This window comes from Nematostella vectensis, chromosome 15 (assembly GCF_932526225.1).
Source record: "Nematostella vectensis chromosome 15, jaNemVect1.1, whole genome shotgun sequence".
NCBI lineage: Eukaryota > Metazoa > Cnidaria > Anthozoa > Actiniaria > Edwardsiidae > Nematostella > Nematostella vectensis.
In genome coordinates, this window is record NC_064048.1 from 612,569 (window position 1) to 628,263 (window position 15,695).

General features: G+C 42.5%; 1 protein-coding gene across 1 annotated transcript; it reads left to right on the forward strand.

The window, feature by feature from the left end:
• The first annotated feature begins 1,828 nt into the window (after positions 1-1,828).
• Positions 1,829-15,513, forward strand: LOC116618848 (mediator of RNA polymerase II transcription subunit 15-like). Its single transcript, XM_048722874.1, has 8 exons — positions 1,829-1,921; positions 2,080-2,121; positions 3,434-3,506; positions 3,985-4,244; positions 4,671-4,991; positions 13,207-13,353; positions 13,650-13,916; positions 14,277-15,513. The coding sequence occupies exons 3-8, from the start codon at positions 3,440-3,442 to the stop codon at positions 14,514-14,516; spliced, it is 1,302 nt and encodes a 433-aa protein (XP_048578831.1). The 5' UTR covers positions 1,829-1,921; positions 2,080-2,121; positions 3,434-3,439; the 3' UTR covers positions 14,517-15,513.
• The last annotated feature ends 182 nt before the right edge of the window (positions 15,514-15,695 follow it).

Genomic DNA, 15,695 nt, shown 5'->3' on the forward strand with positions numbered 1-15,695 from the left:
CCTCCTCCTTAAAGGCCAATCACGCCGCCATATTACACAATTCCCTCCTCCTTAAAGGCCAATCACGCAGCCATATTACACTACTGCCTCCTCCTTAAAGGCCAATCACGCAGCCATATTACGCTACTGCCTCCTCCTTAAAGGCCAATCACGCAGCCATTTTACGCTACTGCCTCCTCCTTAAAGGCCAATCACGCAGCCATATTACACTACTCCCTCCCCCTTAAAGGCCAATCACGCAGCCATATTACACTACTCACTCCCCCTTAAAGGCCAATCACGCAGCCATATTACACTACTCCCTCCTCCTTAAAGGCCAGTCACGCCGCCATATTACACTACTCCCTCCTCCTTAAAGGCCAGTCACGCCGCCATATTACGCTACTCCCTCCTCCTTAAAGGCCAATCACGCCGCCATATTACGCTACTCCCTCCTCCTTAAAGGCCAATCACGCAGCCATATTACGCTACTCCCTCCTCTTTAAAGGCCAGTCACGCCGCCATATTACACTACTCCCCCCCCCTTAAAGGCCAGTCACGCAGCCATATTACACTACTCCCTCCTCCTCAAAGGCCAATCACGCCGCCATATTACGCTACTCCCTCCACCTTAAAGGCCAATCACGCCGCCATATAACGCTACTCCCTCCCCCTTAAAGGCCAGTCACGCAGCCATATTACACTACTCCCTCCTCCTTAAAGGCCAGTCACGCAGCCATATTACGCTACTCCCTCCCCCTTAAAGGCCAATCACGCAGCCATATTACACTACTCCCTCCCCCTTAAAGGCCAGTCACGCAGCCACATTACACTACTCCCCCCTCCTTAAAGGCCAGTCACGCAGCCATATTACACTACTCCCTACCCCTTAAAGGCCAATCACGCAGCCATATTACACTACTCCCTCCCCCTTAAAGGCCAGTCACGCAGCCATATTACACTACTCCTTCTAGACAAAGCGGAAAAATCTTACATATTCCAAGACATTTGCATTTTTCTCGTTTGAAGCTCCCTAATACCACAGTCTACCCACCAGCATAAGTGAAGGATTTATAAGGACATACGAATTCACGCAAATAAACATCTATAAGTTATATCTTTATCTTCGTATTCATGAAATAAACTTGGGATGTAAATATATCCGTCTGTTATGTTTTTTCTTCCCTAGTAGCTCAATTGAGAATTGAGAAATGATTTTTTGAACGCCAATTTTAGCTTTTCGTCGATGACCGGGACATAGCAGCTGGTCAAATGGCATCCTTGGAATGTAATTTTCATAGACAGCGTAGCCCCACACCACCCTAGACCTCTCTTGTCCTTCTCCATCCCTCTTCCACCCATGGACAGGTCGCAAACGCCAGCAGTCCACATGTACTCCCCTTAGCTCTATTAGTCACGTTTCACACAACAGCACACAATTTAGATTTTATTGCGGAAGCTACGAGAAAGACACGTCGGCTCTAGTGGTGTGAGGCTACGCTGTTTTCTTCCCTTTCTTCAAGAGCGGATGTTTATAAACCTAGTGTTACAACTTTCTTTTTGTGTTTTTTTTTTCTTTTTTCTGTTTTTCCATCTTTCCATCGTAAAAAATTTTTCTCTCTAGCTTTCTATCTTTCTATCTTTCTTACATTTCTATTATTTGTTTTTTTCTATTTTTTTCTTAATCATACTTTCTACTCTATTGTTTCGTCCTTTTAATTTCTTTTTTTCTTTCAGTATTCCTCGACCCTAGCCATCATTCAAGCAAAAGAAGTGAACACCTATAGTGCCCAGGTCACCAGCAGAAAGAGACCATCTCTATGGCAACCCACACATGAGTGACATCACTGTTTTATTTTAGAATTCCATAAACATTACCAATCCCCGGTTTACGGGATCCCGACGGAAAAAGAGCGAAAATTCAATGGACGACCTATACAAAGTAATATACATTTTTTTAATGTGCTTCTTTTGATCAGTTGAAAGTATGTGTATTTTTATAGATTTTGCAGTGTATTATGGAATTATGAAAAAGCCTTGAAGTCACTTAGCGGGTTTTGTTAAGTAATGATTGACGGACTAGTTGGATTATTTCAACAGAAATAGGGGATTACGACAAACACAAGACAGCCTTGAAACACGGTACGTATAAGTATTTTCTCTTAAAACATTTCTTTTCATGTATATATATTTGTTGCAAAAACTCCACATCAATGAGAGAACAATCGCTATTTTCAAATTGACTTATTTGTTTAATATTGGAATATAACAGGTGTTTGCCACAATATAATCCCTACCAGACTTATGATCTTTTTACTCCATCTTCTTCTAAAAAGGGAAACAAATTGGCTTTGCGTTGTCTGTATCACTATTTAGTAATTTAAACAAAACTGCGGGTAGGTCTGTTTTGTGTGTTTCACGTGTAGTTTCAAGTTTTTTGTCGATTCGTGCAAGCTCGTTGATCTCACGTCTCTCTACAGGTGTTTTCATTATCCCCTGCTAGCCAATGTCAAAATGTGACTTTCTTTTAAAAACAATGTCTGCGAGTCCTGCTTTAAGATAAAGATTTATTCTATCCATTTGAACTATTATTATACTATTAGTTAAAAAAAAATCTGGTGAAGAATTTGTAATCCTTTTTATAGTAGTTGGCTATTTGTACTAGACTGCGTGTATCCGCTGACTCGCGTACCAAAATGTATTTTGGGTCATTAAATCTTTTTTTTTTGCGAGGAAAATGAAATGTTTAGTATTATATGGCGCAAATTAACACGAGGCATAATCATTTGCACTTCACATGTGCTGACTTTACTTGTCAATGTGTAGTAGATACGGACGGCTCCAAGCAGTTAATCACGAGTGTGATAAGTTAGTTTGAAAGCACTGTCACTAAAGATGGTGGTATATTTACCCTGAATCAATTCATGATCCATTTTATAGTAACAATAACACAATACGATAGATGTGACTCTATTTGAAGAGGTGTATCGGGGGGATGCATGTAAACATACCATGTATTATACGGTGTGTTTTCAGAAAAGAATTGTTATCGGTGGTTCCATCTAAGCGAAAAATACTGTACTAATTTTGTCAATTCCACCTTTTACTGACACGGTTTGACCCCATTTTATTTACAACCCCCCCCCCCCTCCCCCCTCCCGCCCATCCACGCCAATGCTCGGGAACGTTAGGTCGGGCACGTTTCGTATATTGCGTCGTGGACTGTTCGCGTGCCACAGGGAAGTAGCTCGGATTACGCTACGTTACTTGACCGGGTATCTACGTAAACACGGAGAGCGCGTCGCTAAACAAGGCACATTTCGACCAAATCAGAGGGGAGTTCCGTTGTTTCTCATTTCTAAATAAATTTACCAAACAACCTCTGTTCCCAACGACCTTGCGGATACTCGCCGTTATCAGATTATCCTGATAATCCTTTTCATTTCTCTCGCAGAGCATTATGGGAAGACCACCTCTAACGGTCGCCGGCCTTCTCCTTTTCTACGCATGCGCAGTTGGAGCATCAGGTTAATGTTTAACCCTCTTGATTGACAAACATTGAGCACAATTGCCGAACCTTTTGAAGTTTTAAAACCTTAACTCCAACTCATTGCTCGGCAGTCCTAGCCATATCAGTCTGCATTTTGTCATTTTTTAAAGATATATGGAGTCTCAAATTGGATCGCGCTATCTGAAACCTTTTTGGCGTTTATAATAATATAATTATTATAATTGAAACTAGATTATTAGTTCTTTTTTTCGCAAACGTTCAAATTCAAGCAAAGGCTTTTTCAAACTTTGGAAGAGTTTTGCACTCTATGAAACATTTTGGATCGTATGGCTTTATCTCCTATGAAATTAAAGCAATAGAAATTAAAGTAAAGATTGTTTAAAGAACTCAAGACGCTCTAGTTCAGCCAAACAAAAAGGAGCAAGCAAGTAGGGAAAACCTGTACCGTAGGAATGCCCAAATAACCATTTTCCCTTTATACTTTGTGATCACAGTTCAGTCGATGCCTTTCCAAGCAACTAACCCATCAGCTTATGCGCCCGCACTCTACGGTCAGCAGGCATTCCTTCAAGCTCCAGTCTCGTATTATAATCAGCCATCGCAACAGCGGCAGGTATGGCAGGCTCAACAATACCAGCAAGCACCGCAGGCTCAGAGATACCAGCAAGCACCACAAGCTCAACAGTTCCTGCAGACACCGCAGGCTCAACAATATCAGCAGCTTCAGCAGTCACAGCAGGCTTATTACGCACAGGTATCAGAAACTGTGTTGCTTTGGGCTTCCTTATTTCGATGCAGGATAAGGGGGAGGGGGGGGGGGGGGGGTCGGGGGATGAGGGCATATATTAGAATGTTATGAGTTAACTGTTACATCTAGCTGAGATTTAAAACGTCTTTAAAGAACCCTATTCAATTTCACGGGGGTGTTAGGTAGAAAGTGTTTACAGAGTTCTTGATACAAAGCCCTCTATTCTTCTTTACGCCACAAGAAATGTGTTCTTTTACACGCGAGGTGAAATGTACATCGTAGCCCCCTCACCCCCCCCCCCCCCCCAAACGTCCCAACCTCCCAAGATACACGGCAATATCTGAGACCTCCCTACCCCTCAATACACGAACCGCATTAACCGAGTCCGTCCTTCCAACATCTCGGGCGTAATCGCACAATTTTATATAACAGCCGCCAGCCACCGTACCCCCAACACCAGCACCAACCACGCCTCCCGCATGCCCCTCCTCATGCCCCACAAGCTGCTACCCGGACTGCCACGCCCAGTGCTGTGATCCTAAACCTCCACCAAGAGCTCTCTACCTGAAGCGAGCAGAGAAGACCGCGACGGCATGCGAGGGACACAAGCTCAAACTAGAGTGCCCAAACAAGTATGACCGGATTATCCTGTACAGCACCTTCTACGGGCGCAAGGATAACAAGACGTGTCAGCATGACGTCATCCCCTCCAAGGGGTACTGTGCACAGCAAGAGATGAGAGTCAATGAGAAGGTACAGCTTACATTATAGGGGGTACACAAGAGATGAGAGTCAATGAGAAGATACAGCATACATTATAGGGGGTGCACAAGAGATGAGAGTCAATGAGAAGGTACAGCATACATTATAGTGGGTGCACAAGAAATGAGAGTCAATGAGAAGGTACAGCATACATTATAGGGGGTGCACAAGAGATGAGAGTCAATGAGAAGGTACAGCATACATTATAGGGGGCGCACAAGAGATGAGAGTCAATGAGAAGATACAGCTTTCAGTATAGGGGGTGCACAAGAGATGAGAGTCAATGAGAAGGTACAGCATACATTATAGGGGGTACACAAGAGATGAGAGTCAATGAGAAGGTACAGCATACATTATGGGGGGTACACAAGAGATGAGAGTCAATGAGAAGGTACAGTATACATTATAGTGGGTGCACAAGAGATGAGAGTCAATGAGAAGGTACAGCATACATTATAGTGGGTGCACAAGAGATGAGAGTCAATGAGAAGGTACAGCATACATTATAGTGGGTGCACAAGAGATGAGAGTCAATGAGAAGGTACAGCATACATTATAGGGGGTACACAAGAGATGAGAGTCAATGAGAAGGTACAGCATACATTATGGGGGTGCACAAGAGATGAGAGTCAATGAGAAGGTACAGCATACATTATAGTGTGTACACAAGAGATGAGAGTCAATGAGAAGGTACAGCATACATTATAAGGGGAGCACAAGAGATGAGAGTCAATGAGAAGGTACAGCATACATTATAGGGGGTGCACAAGAGATGAGAGTCAATGAGAAGGTACAGCATACATTATAGGGGGTGCACAAGAGATGAGAGTCAATGAGAAGGTACAGCATACATTATAGGGGTACACAAGAGATGAGAGTCAATGAGAAGGTACAGCATACATTATGGGGGGTACACAAGAGATGAGAGTCAATGAGAAGGTACAGCATACATTATAGTGGGTGCACAAGAGATGAGAGGCAATGAGAAGGTACAGCATACATTATAGTGGGTGCACAAGAGATGAGAGTCAATGAGAAGGTACAGCATACATTATAGTGGGTGCACAAGAGATGAGAGTCAATGAGAAGGTACAGCATACATTATAGAGGGTACACAAGAGATGAGAGTCAATGAGAAGGTACAGCATACATTATGGGGGTGCACAAGAGATGAGAGTCAATGAGAAGGTACAGCATACATTATAGTGGGTACACAAGAGATGAGAGTCAATGAGAAGGTACAGCATACATTATAAGGGGTGCACAAGAGATGAGAGTCAATGAGAAGGTACAGCATACATTATAGGGGGTGCACAAGAGATGAGAGTCAATTAGAAGGTACAGCATACATTATAGGGGGTGCACAAGAGATGAGAGTCAATGAGAAGGTACAGCATACATTATGGGGGTGCACAAGAAATGAGAGTCAATGAGAAGGTACAGCATACATTATAGGGGGTGCACAAGAGATGAGAGTCAATGAGAAGGTACAGCATACATTATAGGGGGCGCACAAGAGATGAGAGTCAATGAGAAGGTACAGCATACATTATAAGGGGTGCACAAGAGATGAGAGTCAATGAGAAGGTACAGCATACATTATAGGGGGTGCACAAGAGATGAGAGTCAATGAGAAGGTACAGCATACATTATAGGGGGTGCACAAGAGATAAGAGTCAATGAGAAGGTACAGCATACATTATAGGGGGTGCACAAGAGATTAGAGTCAATGAGAAGGTACAGCATACATTATAGGGGGTGCACAAGAGATGAGAGTCAATGAGAAGGTACAGCTTTCAGTATAGGGGGTGCACAAGAGATGAGAGTCAATGAGAAGGTACAGCATACATTATGGGGGTGCACAAGAGATGAGAGTTAATGAGAAGGTACAGCATACATTATAGGGGGTACACAAGAGATGAGAGTCAATGAGAAGGTACAGCATACATTATAGTGTGTACACAAGAGATGAGAGTCAATGAGAAGGTACAGCATACATTATAGGGGGTGCACAAGAGATGAAAGTCAATGAGAAGGTACAGCATACATTATAGGGGGTACACAAGAGATGAGACTCAATGAGAAGGTACAGCATACATTATAGGGGGTACACAAGAGATGAGAGTCAATGAGAAGGTACAGCATACATTATAGGGGGTACACAAGAGATGAGAGTCAATGAGAAGGTACAGCATACATTATAGTGGGTGCACAAGAGATGAGAGTCAATGAGAAGGTACAGCATACATTATAGGGGGTGCACAAGAGATGAGAGTCAATGAGAAGGTACAGCATACATTATAGGGGGTGCACAAGAGATGAGAGTCAATGAGAAGGTACAGCATACATTATAGGGGGTGCACAAGAGATGAGAGTCGATGAGAAGGTACAGCATACATTATAGGGTGTACACAAGAGATGAGAGTCAATGAGAAGATACAGCATACATTATAGGGGGTGCACAAGAGATGAGAGTCAATGAGAAGGTACAGCATACATTATAGGGGGTGCACAAGAGATGAGAGTCAATGAGAAGGTACAGCATACATTATAGGGGGTGCACAAGAGATGAGAGTCAATGAGAAGGTACAGCATACATTATAGGGGGTGCACAAGAGATGAGAGTCAATGAGAAGGTACAGCTTTCAGTATAGGGGGTGCACAAGAGATGAGAGTCAATGAGAAGGTACAGCATACATTATAGGGGGTACACAAGAGATGAGAGTCAATGAGAAGGTACAGCATACATTATAGGGGGTGCACAAGAGATGAGAGTCAATGAGAAGGTACAGCATACATTATAGGGGGTACACAAGAGATGAGACTCAATGAGAAGGTACAGCATACATTATAGGGGGTACACAAGAGATGAGAGTCAATGAGAAGGTACAGCATACATTATAGGGGGTACACAAGAGATGAGAGTCAATGAGAAGGTACATCATACATTATAGGGGGTGCACAAGAGATGAGAGTCAATGAGAAGGTACAGCATACATTATAGGGGGTACACAAGAGATGAGAGTCAATGAGAAGGTACAGCTTTCAGTATAGGGGGTGCACAAGAGATGAGAGTCAATGAGAAGGTACAGCATACATTATAGGGGGTACACAAGAGATGAGAGTCAATGAGAAGGTACAGCTTACATTATAGGGGGTGCACAAGAGATGAGAGTCAATGAGAAGGTACAGCATACATTATAGGGGGTACACAAGAGATGAGAGTCAATGAGAAGGTACATCATAAATTATAGGGGGTGCACAAGAGATGAGAGTCAATGAGAAGGTACAGCATACATTATAGGGGGTACACAAGAGATGAGAGTCAATAAGAAGGTACAGCATACATTATAGGGGGTACACAAGAGATGAGAGTCAATGAGAAGGTACAGCTTACATTATAGGGGGTGCACAAGAGATGAGAGTCAATGAAAAGGTACAGCTTACATTATAGGGGGTACACAAGAGATTAGAGTCAATGAGAAGGTACAGCATACATTATAGGGGGTGCACAAGAGATTAGAGTCAATGAGAAGGTACAGCATACATTATAGGGGGTACACAAGAGATGAGAGTCAATGAGAAGGTACAGCATACATTATAGGGGGTGCACAAGAGATGAGAGTCAATGAGAAGGTACAGCATACATTATAGGGGGTACACAAGAGATGAGACTCAATGAGAAGGTACAGCATACATTATAGGGGGTACACAAGAGATGAGAGTCAATGAGAAGGTACAGCATACATTATAGGGGGTGCACAAGAGATGAGAGTCAATGAGAAGGTACAGCTTTCAGTATAGGGGGTGCACAAGAGATGAGAGTCAATGAGAAGGTACAGCATACATTATGGGGGTGCACAAGAGATGAGAGTTAATGAGAAGGTACAGCATACATTATAGGGGGTACACAAGAGATGAGAGTCAATGAGAAGGTACAGCATACATTATAGGGGGTACACAAGAGATGAGAGTCAATGAGAAGGTACATCATACATTATAGGGGGTGCACAAGAGATGAGAGTCAATGAGAAGGTACAGCATACATTATAGGGGGTACACAAGAGATGAGAGTCAATGAGAAGGTACAGCTTTCAGTATAGGGGGTGCACAAGAGATGAGAGTCAATGAGAAGGTACAGCATACATTATAGGGGGTACACAAGAGATGAGAGTCAATGAGAAGGTACAGCTTACATTATAGGGGGTGCACAAGAGATGAGAGTCAATGAGAAGGTACAGCATACATTATAGGGGGTACACAAGAGATGAGAGTCAATGAGAAGGTACATCATAAATTATAGGGGGTGCACAAGAGATGAGAGTCAATGAGAAGGTACAGCATACATTATAGGGGGTACACAAGAGATGAGAGTCAATAAGAAGGTACAGCATACATTATAGGGGGTACACAAGAGATGAGAGTCAATGAGAAGGTACAGCTTACATTATAGGGGGTGCACAAGAGATGAGAGTCAATGAAAAGGTACAGCTTACATTATAGGGGGTACACAAGAGATTAGAGTCAATGAGAAGGTACAGCATACATTATAGGGGGTGCACAAGAGATTAGAGTCAATGAGAAGGTACAGCATACATTATAGGGGGTACACAAGAGATGAGAGTCAATGAGAAGGTACAGCATACATTATAGGGGGTGCACAAGAGATGAGAGTCAATGAGAAGGTACAGCATACATTATAGGGGGTACACAAGAGATGAGACTCAATGAGAAGGTACAGCATACATTATAGGGGGTACACAAGAGATGAGAGTCAATGAGAAGGTACAGCATACATTATAGGGGGTGCACAAGAGATGAGAGTCAATGAGAAGGTACAGCTTTCAGTATAGGGGGTGCACAAGAGATGAGAGTCAATGAGAAGGTACAGCATACATTATGGGGGTGCACAAGAGATGAGAGTTAATGAGAAGGTACAGCATACATTATAGGGGGTACACAAGAGATGAGAGTCAATGAGAAGGTACAGCATACATTATAGTGTGTACACAAGAGATGAGAGTCAATGAGAAGGTACAGCATACATTATAGGGGGTGCACAAGAGATGAAAGTCAATGAGAAGGTACAGCATACATTATAGGGGGTACACAAGAGATGAGACTCAATGAGAAGGTACAGCATACATTATAGGGGGTACACAAGAGATGAGAGTCAATGAGAAGGTACAGCATACATTATAGGGGGTACACAAGAGATGAGAGTCAATGAGAAGGTACAGCATACATTATAGTGGGTGCACAAGAGATGAGAGTCAATGAGAAGGTACAGCATACATTATAGGGGGTGCACAAGAGATGAGAGTCAATGAGAAGGTACAGCATACATTATAGGGGGTGCACAAGAGATGAGAGTCAATGAGAAGGTACAGCATACATTATAGGGGGTGCACAAGAGATGAGAGTCAATGAGAAGGTACAGCATACATTATAGGGTGTACACAAGAGATGAGAGTCAATGAGAAGATACAGCATACATTATAGGGGGTGCACAAGAGATGAGAGTCAATGAGAAGGTACAGTATACATTATAGGGGGTGCACAAGAGATGAGAGTCAATGAGAAGGTACAGCATACATTATAGGGGGTGCACAAGAGATGAGAGTCAATGAGAAGGTACAGCATACATTATAGGGGGTGCACAAGAGATGAGAGTCAATGAGAAGGTACAGCTTTCAGTATAGGGGGTGCACAAGAGATGAGAGTCAATGAGAAGGTACAGCATACATTATAGGGGGTACACAAGAGATGAGAGTCAATGAGAAGGTACAGCATACATTATAGGGGGTGCACAAGAGATGAGAGTCAATGAGAAGGTACAGCATACATTATAGGGGGTACACAAGAGATGAGACTCAATGAGAAGGTACAGCATACATTATAGGGGGTACACAAGAGATGAGAGTCAATGAGAAGGTACAGCATACATTATAGTGGGTACACAAGAGATGAGAGTCAATGAGAAGGTACATCATACATTATAGGGGGTGCACAAGAGATGAGAGTCAATGAGAAGGTACAGCATACATTATAGGGGGTACACAAGAGATGAGAGTCAATGAGAAGGTACAGCTTTCAGTATAGGGGGTGCACAAGAGATGAGAGTCAATGAGAAGGTACAGCATACATTATAGGGGGTACACAAGAGATGAGAGTCAATGAGAAGGTACAGCTTACATTATAGGGGGTGCACAAGAGATGAGAGTCAATGAGAAGGTACAGCATACATTATAGGGGGTACACAAGAGATGAGAGTCAATGAGAAGGTACATCATAAATTATAGGGGGTGCACAAGAGATGAGAGTCAATGAGAAGGTACAGCATACATTATAGGGGGTACACAAGAGATGAGAGTCAATAAGAAGGTACAGCATACATTATAGGGGGTACACAAGAGATGAGAGTCAATGAGAAGGTACAGCTTACATTATAGGGGGTGCACAAGAGATGAGAGTCAATGAAAAGGTACAGCTTACATTATAGGGGGTACACAAGAGATTAGAGTCAATGAGAAGGTACAGCATACATTATAGGGGGTGCACAAGAGATTAGAGTCAATGAGAAGGTACAGCATACATTATAGGGGGTACACAAGAGATGAGAGTCAATGAGAAGGTACAGCATACATTATAGGGGGTGCACAAGAGATGAGAGTCAATGAGAAGGTACAGCATACATTATAGGGGGTACACAAGAGATGAGACTCAATGAGAAGGTACAGCATACATTATAGGGGGTACACAAGAGATGAGAGTCAATGAGAAGGTACAGCATACATTATAGGGGGTACACAAGAGATGAGAGTCAATGAGAAGGTACATCATACATTATAGGGGGTGCACAAGAGATGAGAGTCAATGAGAAGGTACAGCATACATTATAGGGGGTACACAAGAGATGAGAGTCAATGAGAAGGTACAGCTTTCAGTATAGGGGGTGCACAAGAGATGAGAGTCAATGAGAAGGTACAGCATACATTATAGGGGGTGCACAAGAGATGAGAGTCAATGAGAAGGTACAGCTTACATTATAGGGGGTGCACAAGAGATGAGAGTCAATGAGAAGGTACAGCATACATTATAGGGGGTACACAAGAGATGAGAGTCAATGAGAAGGTACATCATACATTATAGGGGGTGCACAAGAGATGAGAGTCAATGAGAAGGTACAGCATACATTATAGGGGGTACACAAGAGATGAGAGTCAATAAGAAGGTACAGCATACATTATAGGGGGTACACAAGAGATGAGAGTCAATGAGAAGGTACAGCTTACATTATAGGGGGTGCACAAGAGATGAGAGTCAATGAGAAGGTACAGCTTACATTATAGGGGGTACACAAGAGATTAGAGTCAATGAGAAGGTACAGCATACATTATAGGGGGTGCACAAGAGATTAGAGTCAATGAGAAGGTACAGCATACATTATAGGGGGTGCACAAGAGATGAGAGTCAATGAGAAGGTACAGCTTACATTATAGGGGGTACACAAGAGATGAGAGTCAATGAGAAGGTACAGCATACATTATAGGGGGTGCACAAGAGATGAGAGTCAATGAGAAGGTACAGCATACATTATAGGGGGTGCACAAGAGATGAGAGTCAATGAGAAGGTACAGCATACATTGTAGGGGGTGCACAAGAGATGAGAGTCAATGAGATGGTACAGCATACATTATAGGGGGTGCACAAGAGATGAGAGTCAATGAGAAGGTACAGCCTACATTATAGGGGGTACACAAGAGATGAGAGTCAATGAGAAGGTACAGCATACATTATAGTGGGTGCACAAGAGATGAGAGTAGATGAGAAGGTACAGCATACATTATAGGGGGTACACAATAGATGAGAGTCAATGATAAGGTACAGCATACATTATAGTGGGTGCACAAGAGATGAGAGTCAATGAGAAGGTACAGCATACATTATAAGGGGTACACAAGAGATAAGAGTCAATGAGAAGGTACAGCATACATTATAGGGGGTACACAAGAGATTAGAGTCAAGAAGTGCAGACATTATGAGGGATGCACAATGAGTGAATGAACATAATTTGTTGAGCTAAAATTCTAATAATAAATCACGAAATACTATAAATTTTCTGAGATGCTCCAGATCTGAACCTCGCTAAGTCGAGTGCTTTTTATTCTATGACCTTCGTTAAGTCGAATGTTTCTTGTTCTAGGTATTTGATCTCTGCGGGCACGAGCGTCGTTGCCTGGTTTCGGCTCATAATCGATTCCTAGCCAAAAGTAACACCACCATTTGTCCAGGGCTATACAAGTACTTACAGGTCACCTATCGCTGCTCACAACACCCCAGGCTGTACACGGTAAGAGGGTAGAAAGATAGGGAGGGAAACAAGGTATGTCTTATGAGGGCTCTTCAAGCTAAAAGTAAAAAAGGTAGGGAGGTTTGTACATGGAGAGTATATGAGGGCTGTACTCGGTAAAAGATTAAAAAGATTGGAAGGGTTTTATAAGGACAGTTTTGAGGGTCGTACACGGTGGGAAAAGGGAAGTATGGCTAGGGAGGGTTTATTAGGGCAACACAAAAAAATGGCAATTGGATGGAGGATAGGGAGGGGTTTTGAAGACATTTTATGGCTCTTCAACTCTCGTCTCGCAGCATTGCCCTCTACCGTGCAAGAACCCACAGAAGTGCTTCCCAAGATGCACCGCGGACTGTTGTTCACCTAAAACGTGTCCGGCAAACTGTCCAGCCCACTGCTACCCTTCATGCGACAAACGCTGCTGCACCCCCCCAGCCCCCCCTCCCCCTCCCCCTCCAGCGAGGTGTCCAGCCGCCTGTCCGTCATACTGTACACCGCCCTGTACGGCGGAGTGCTGCTACGGCCAGCTTCAGCAGCAACAGATGCTCGAGTTCCAGAAGAAGGTAGATACGGGCTCTTGCCATTGATGATCATGTCTGTTTCACTCCTTTCATCTAACCTGTAACAGCAGATAATCGAGAAACTTAGGAATTCTCAGGCTGCTAACAATTTTACCCTCCCCATTCATCTCAGTTTACTATAAACCTTCGGAACTTCTCTTATCGTTTTTTGATCACCCTCACTATAATTCCCCTTCATCATTGTTTTACTCCTCTGTATGCTTATCTTTTAATTCTTCCTCATTTTCCCATTTAATCCACATCACTAGCAAACAGCAGTGCATCTGTCACGTATCTAACTTTCAAAAAGTACAAAACAGCACCAGCATTACTGCGCCTGAACCATTTTATTCTTCCTCTAAGGTACAACAACAACAGGCAATGTACAACATGCAGCTTCGCCAACAGCAAGAGGCCAATTTAGCAGCGAGACGTTCACGCATCGCACATCCAATGCAGCAGTCCATTCCAGGGTACCAAAATTACCAGCGAAGCTCGTTTCCCCAGACTTCATACAATAACTACGCGAGAACTGTAAACTCCTGCCCAGGATTCTGTCGGATGTACTGCGCCACAGGGTGCCCACCACAGTGTTGTGCCTAAAGCGGATGATGAATTGCACTATCGAATATATTTCGAGAGATTAAATATACATGAGAATCAATGTGTTTCAGCCCGAAGTGCATTATGGGTAGCGTATCAGTGCATCTCTGAAAGCCATGTGAATGTTCACAGGTATATGAACAAGAATATTACAACTTTCCAAGCCTGGATTTGTTTTATTTGCGACTTCATTTTTATTTGATACCCATGAAGCAATGCGGGCTAAGGCCAATTAATTCTCTTGGTGCATCACCTTTGAAATGGGTGTACTGCGGAAGTGAATAGCAATAACTCAGTCTATGAATACATTGTAAGTCATAAAAAGGCATATAAGCAATAACTTTTTATCTACATTCTTGAAGCAATCTTTGTTTTTTTTTTATTTGAATGCAAACAAGAGTCAAAGATGTAAGCTTGGACCATAAAGTGACGTATAACATTTCATAATGCTATATTAGCCTCTCAATAATGAAAACATTTGAGAAAATATAAACTGTTTCGGTGAGATATTCGCTTTCTCTTAGTATCCTTATGCTTATATTTTCTGTAGATGCTATAACAAAAATATGGTAATTATACGGTGATGATGACGTTGACATAGCAACTGTAACCCAGAGCAACCACGAGCACCGGCCATAACATTTAACGCGTTGTAAATACAAGAGTCTGTGTTGAACAAAAATATCAAATATACAAATAAATTTGATACATTTAGTTTCGAAATGATGGATTCTATTTCCTAGAATACAGTTGAAGGACCCTCAAATGGCTCTCACAAATTCATCCGCAATTTCAAAGCAGTGACGTTTGGCTTATGCTTATATTTTCTGTAGATGCTATAACAAAAATATGGTAATCATACGGTGATGATGACGTTGACATAGCAACTGTAACCCAGAGCAACCACGAGCACCGGCCATAACATTTAACGCGTTGTAAATACAAGAGTCTGTGTTGAACAAAAATATCAAATATACAAATAAATTTGATACATTTAGTTTCGAAATGATGGATTCTATTTCGTAGAATACAGTTGAAGGACCCTCAAATGGCTCTCACAAATTCATCCGCAATTTCAAAGCAGTGACGTTTGGCTTAAACAAGTAACTTTCTATAAAGTGCCTCTATCGGCCTTCATTTTGTCAAAATATCAAGTGTAGGAAAGCATCCATTCTAATG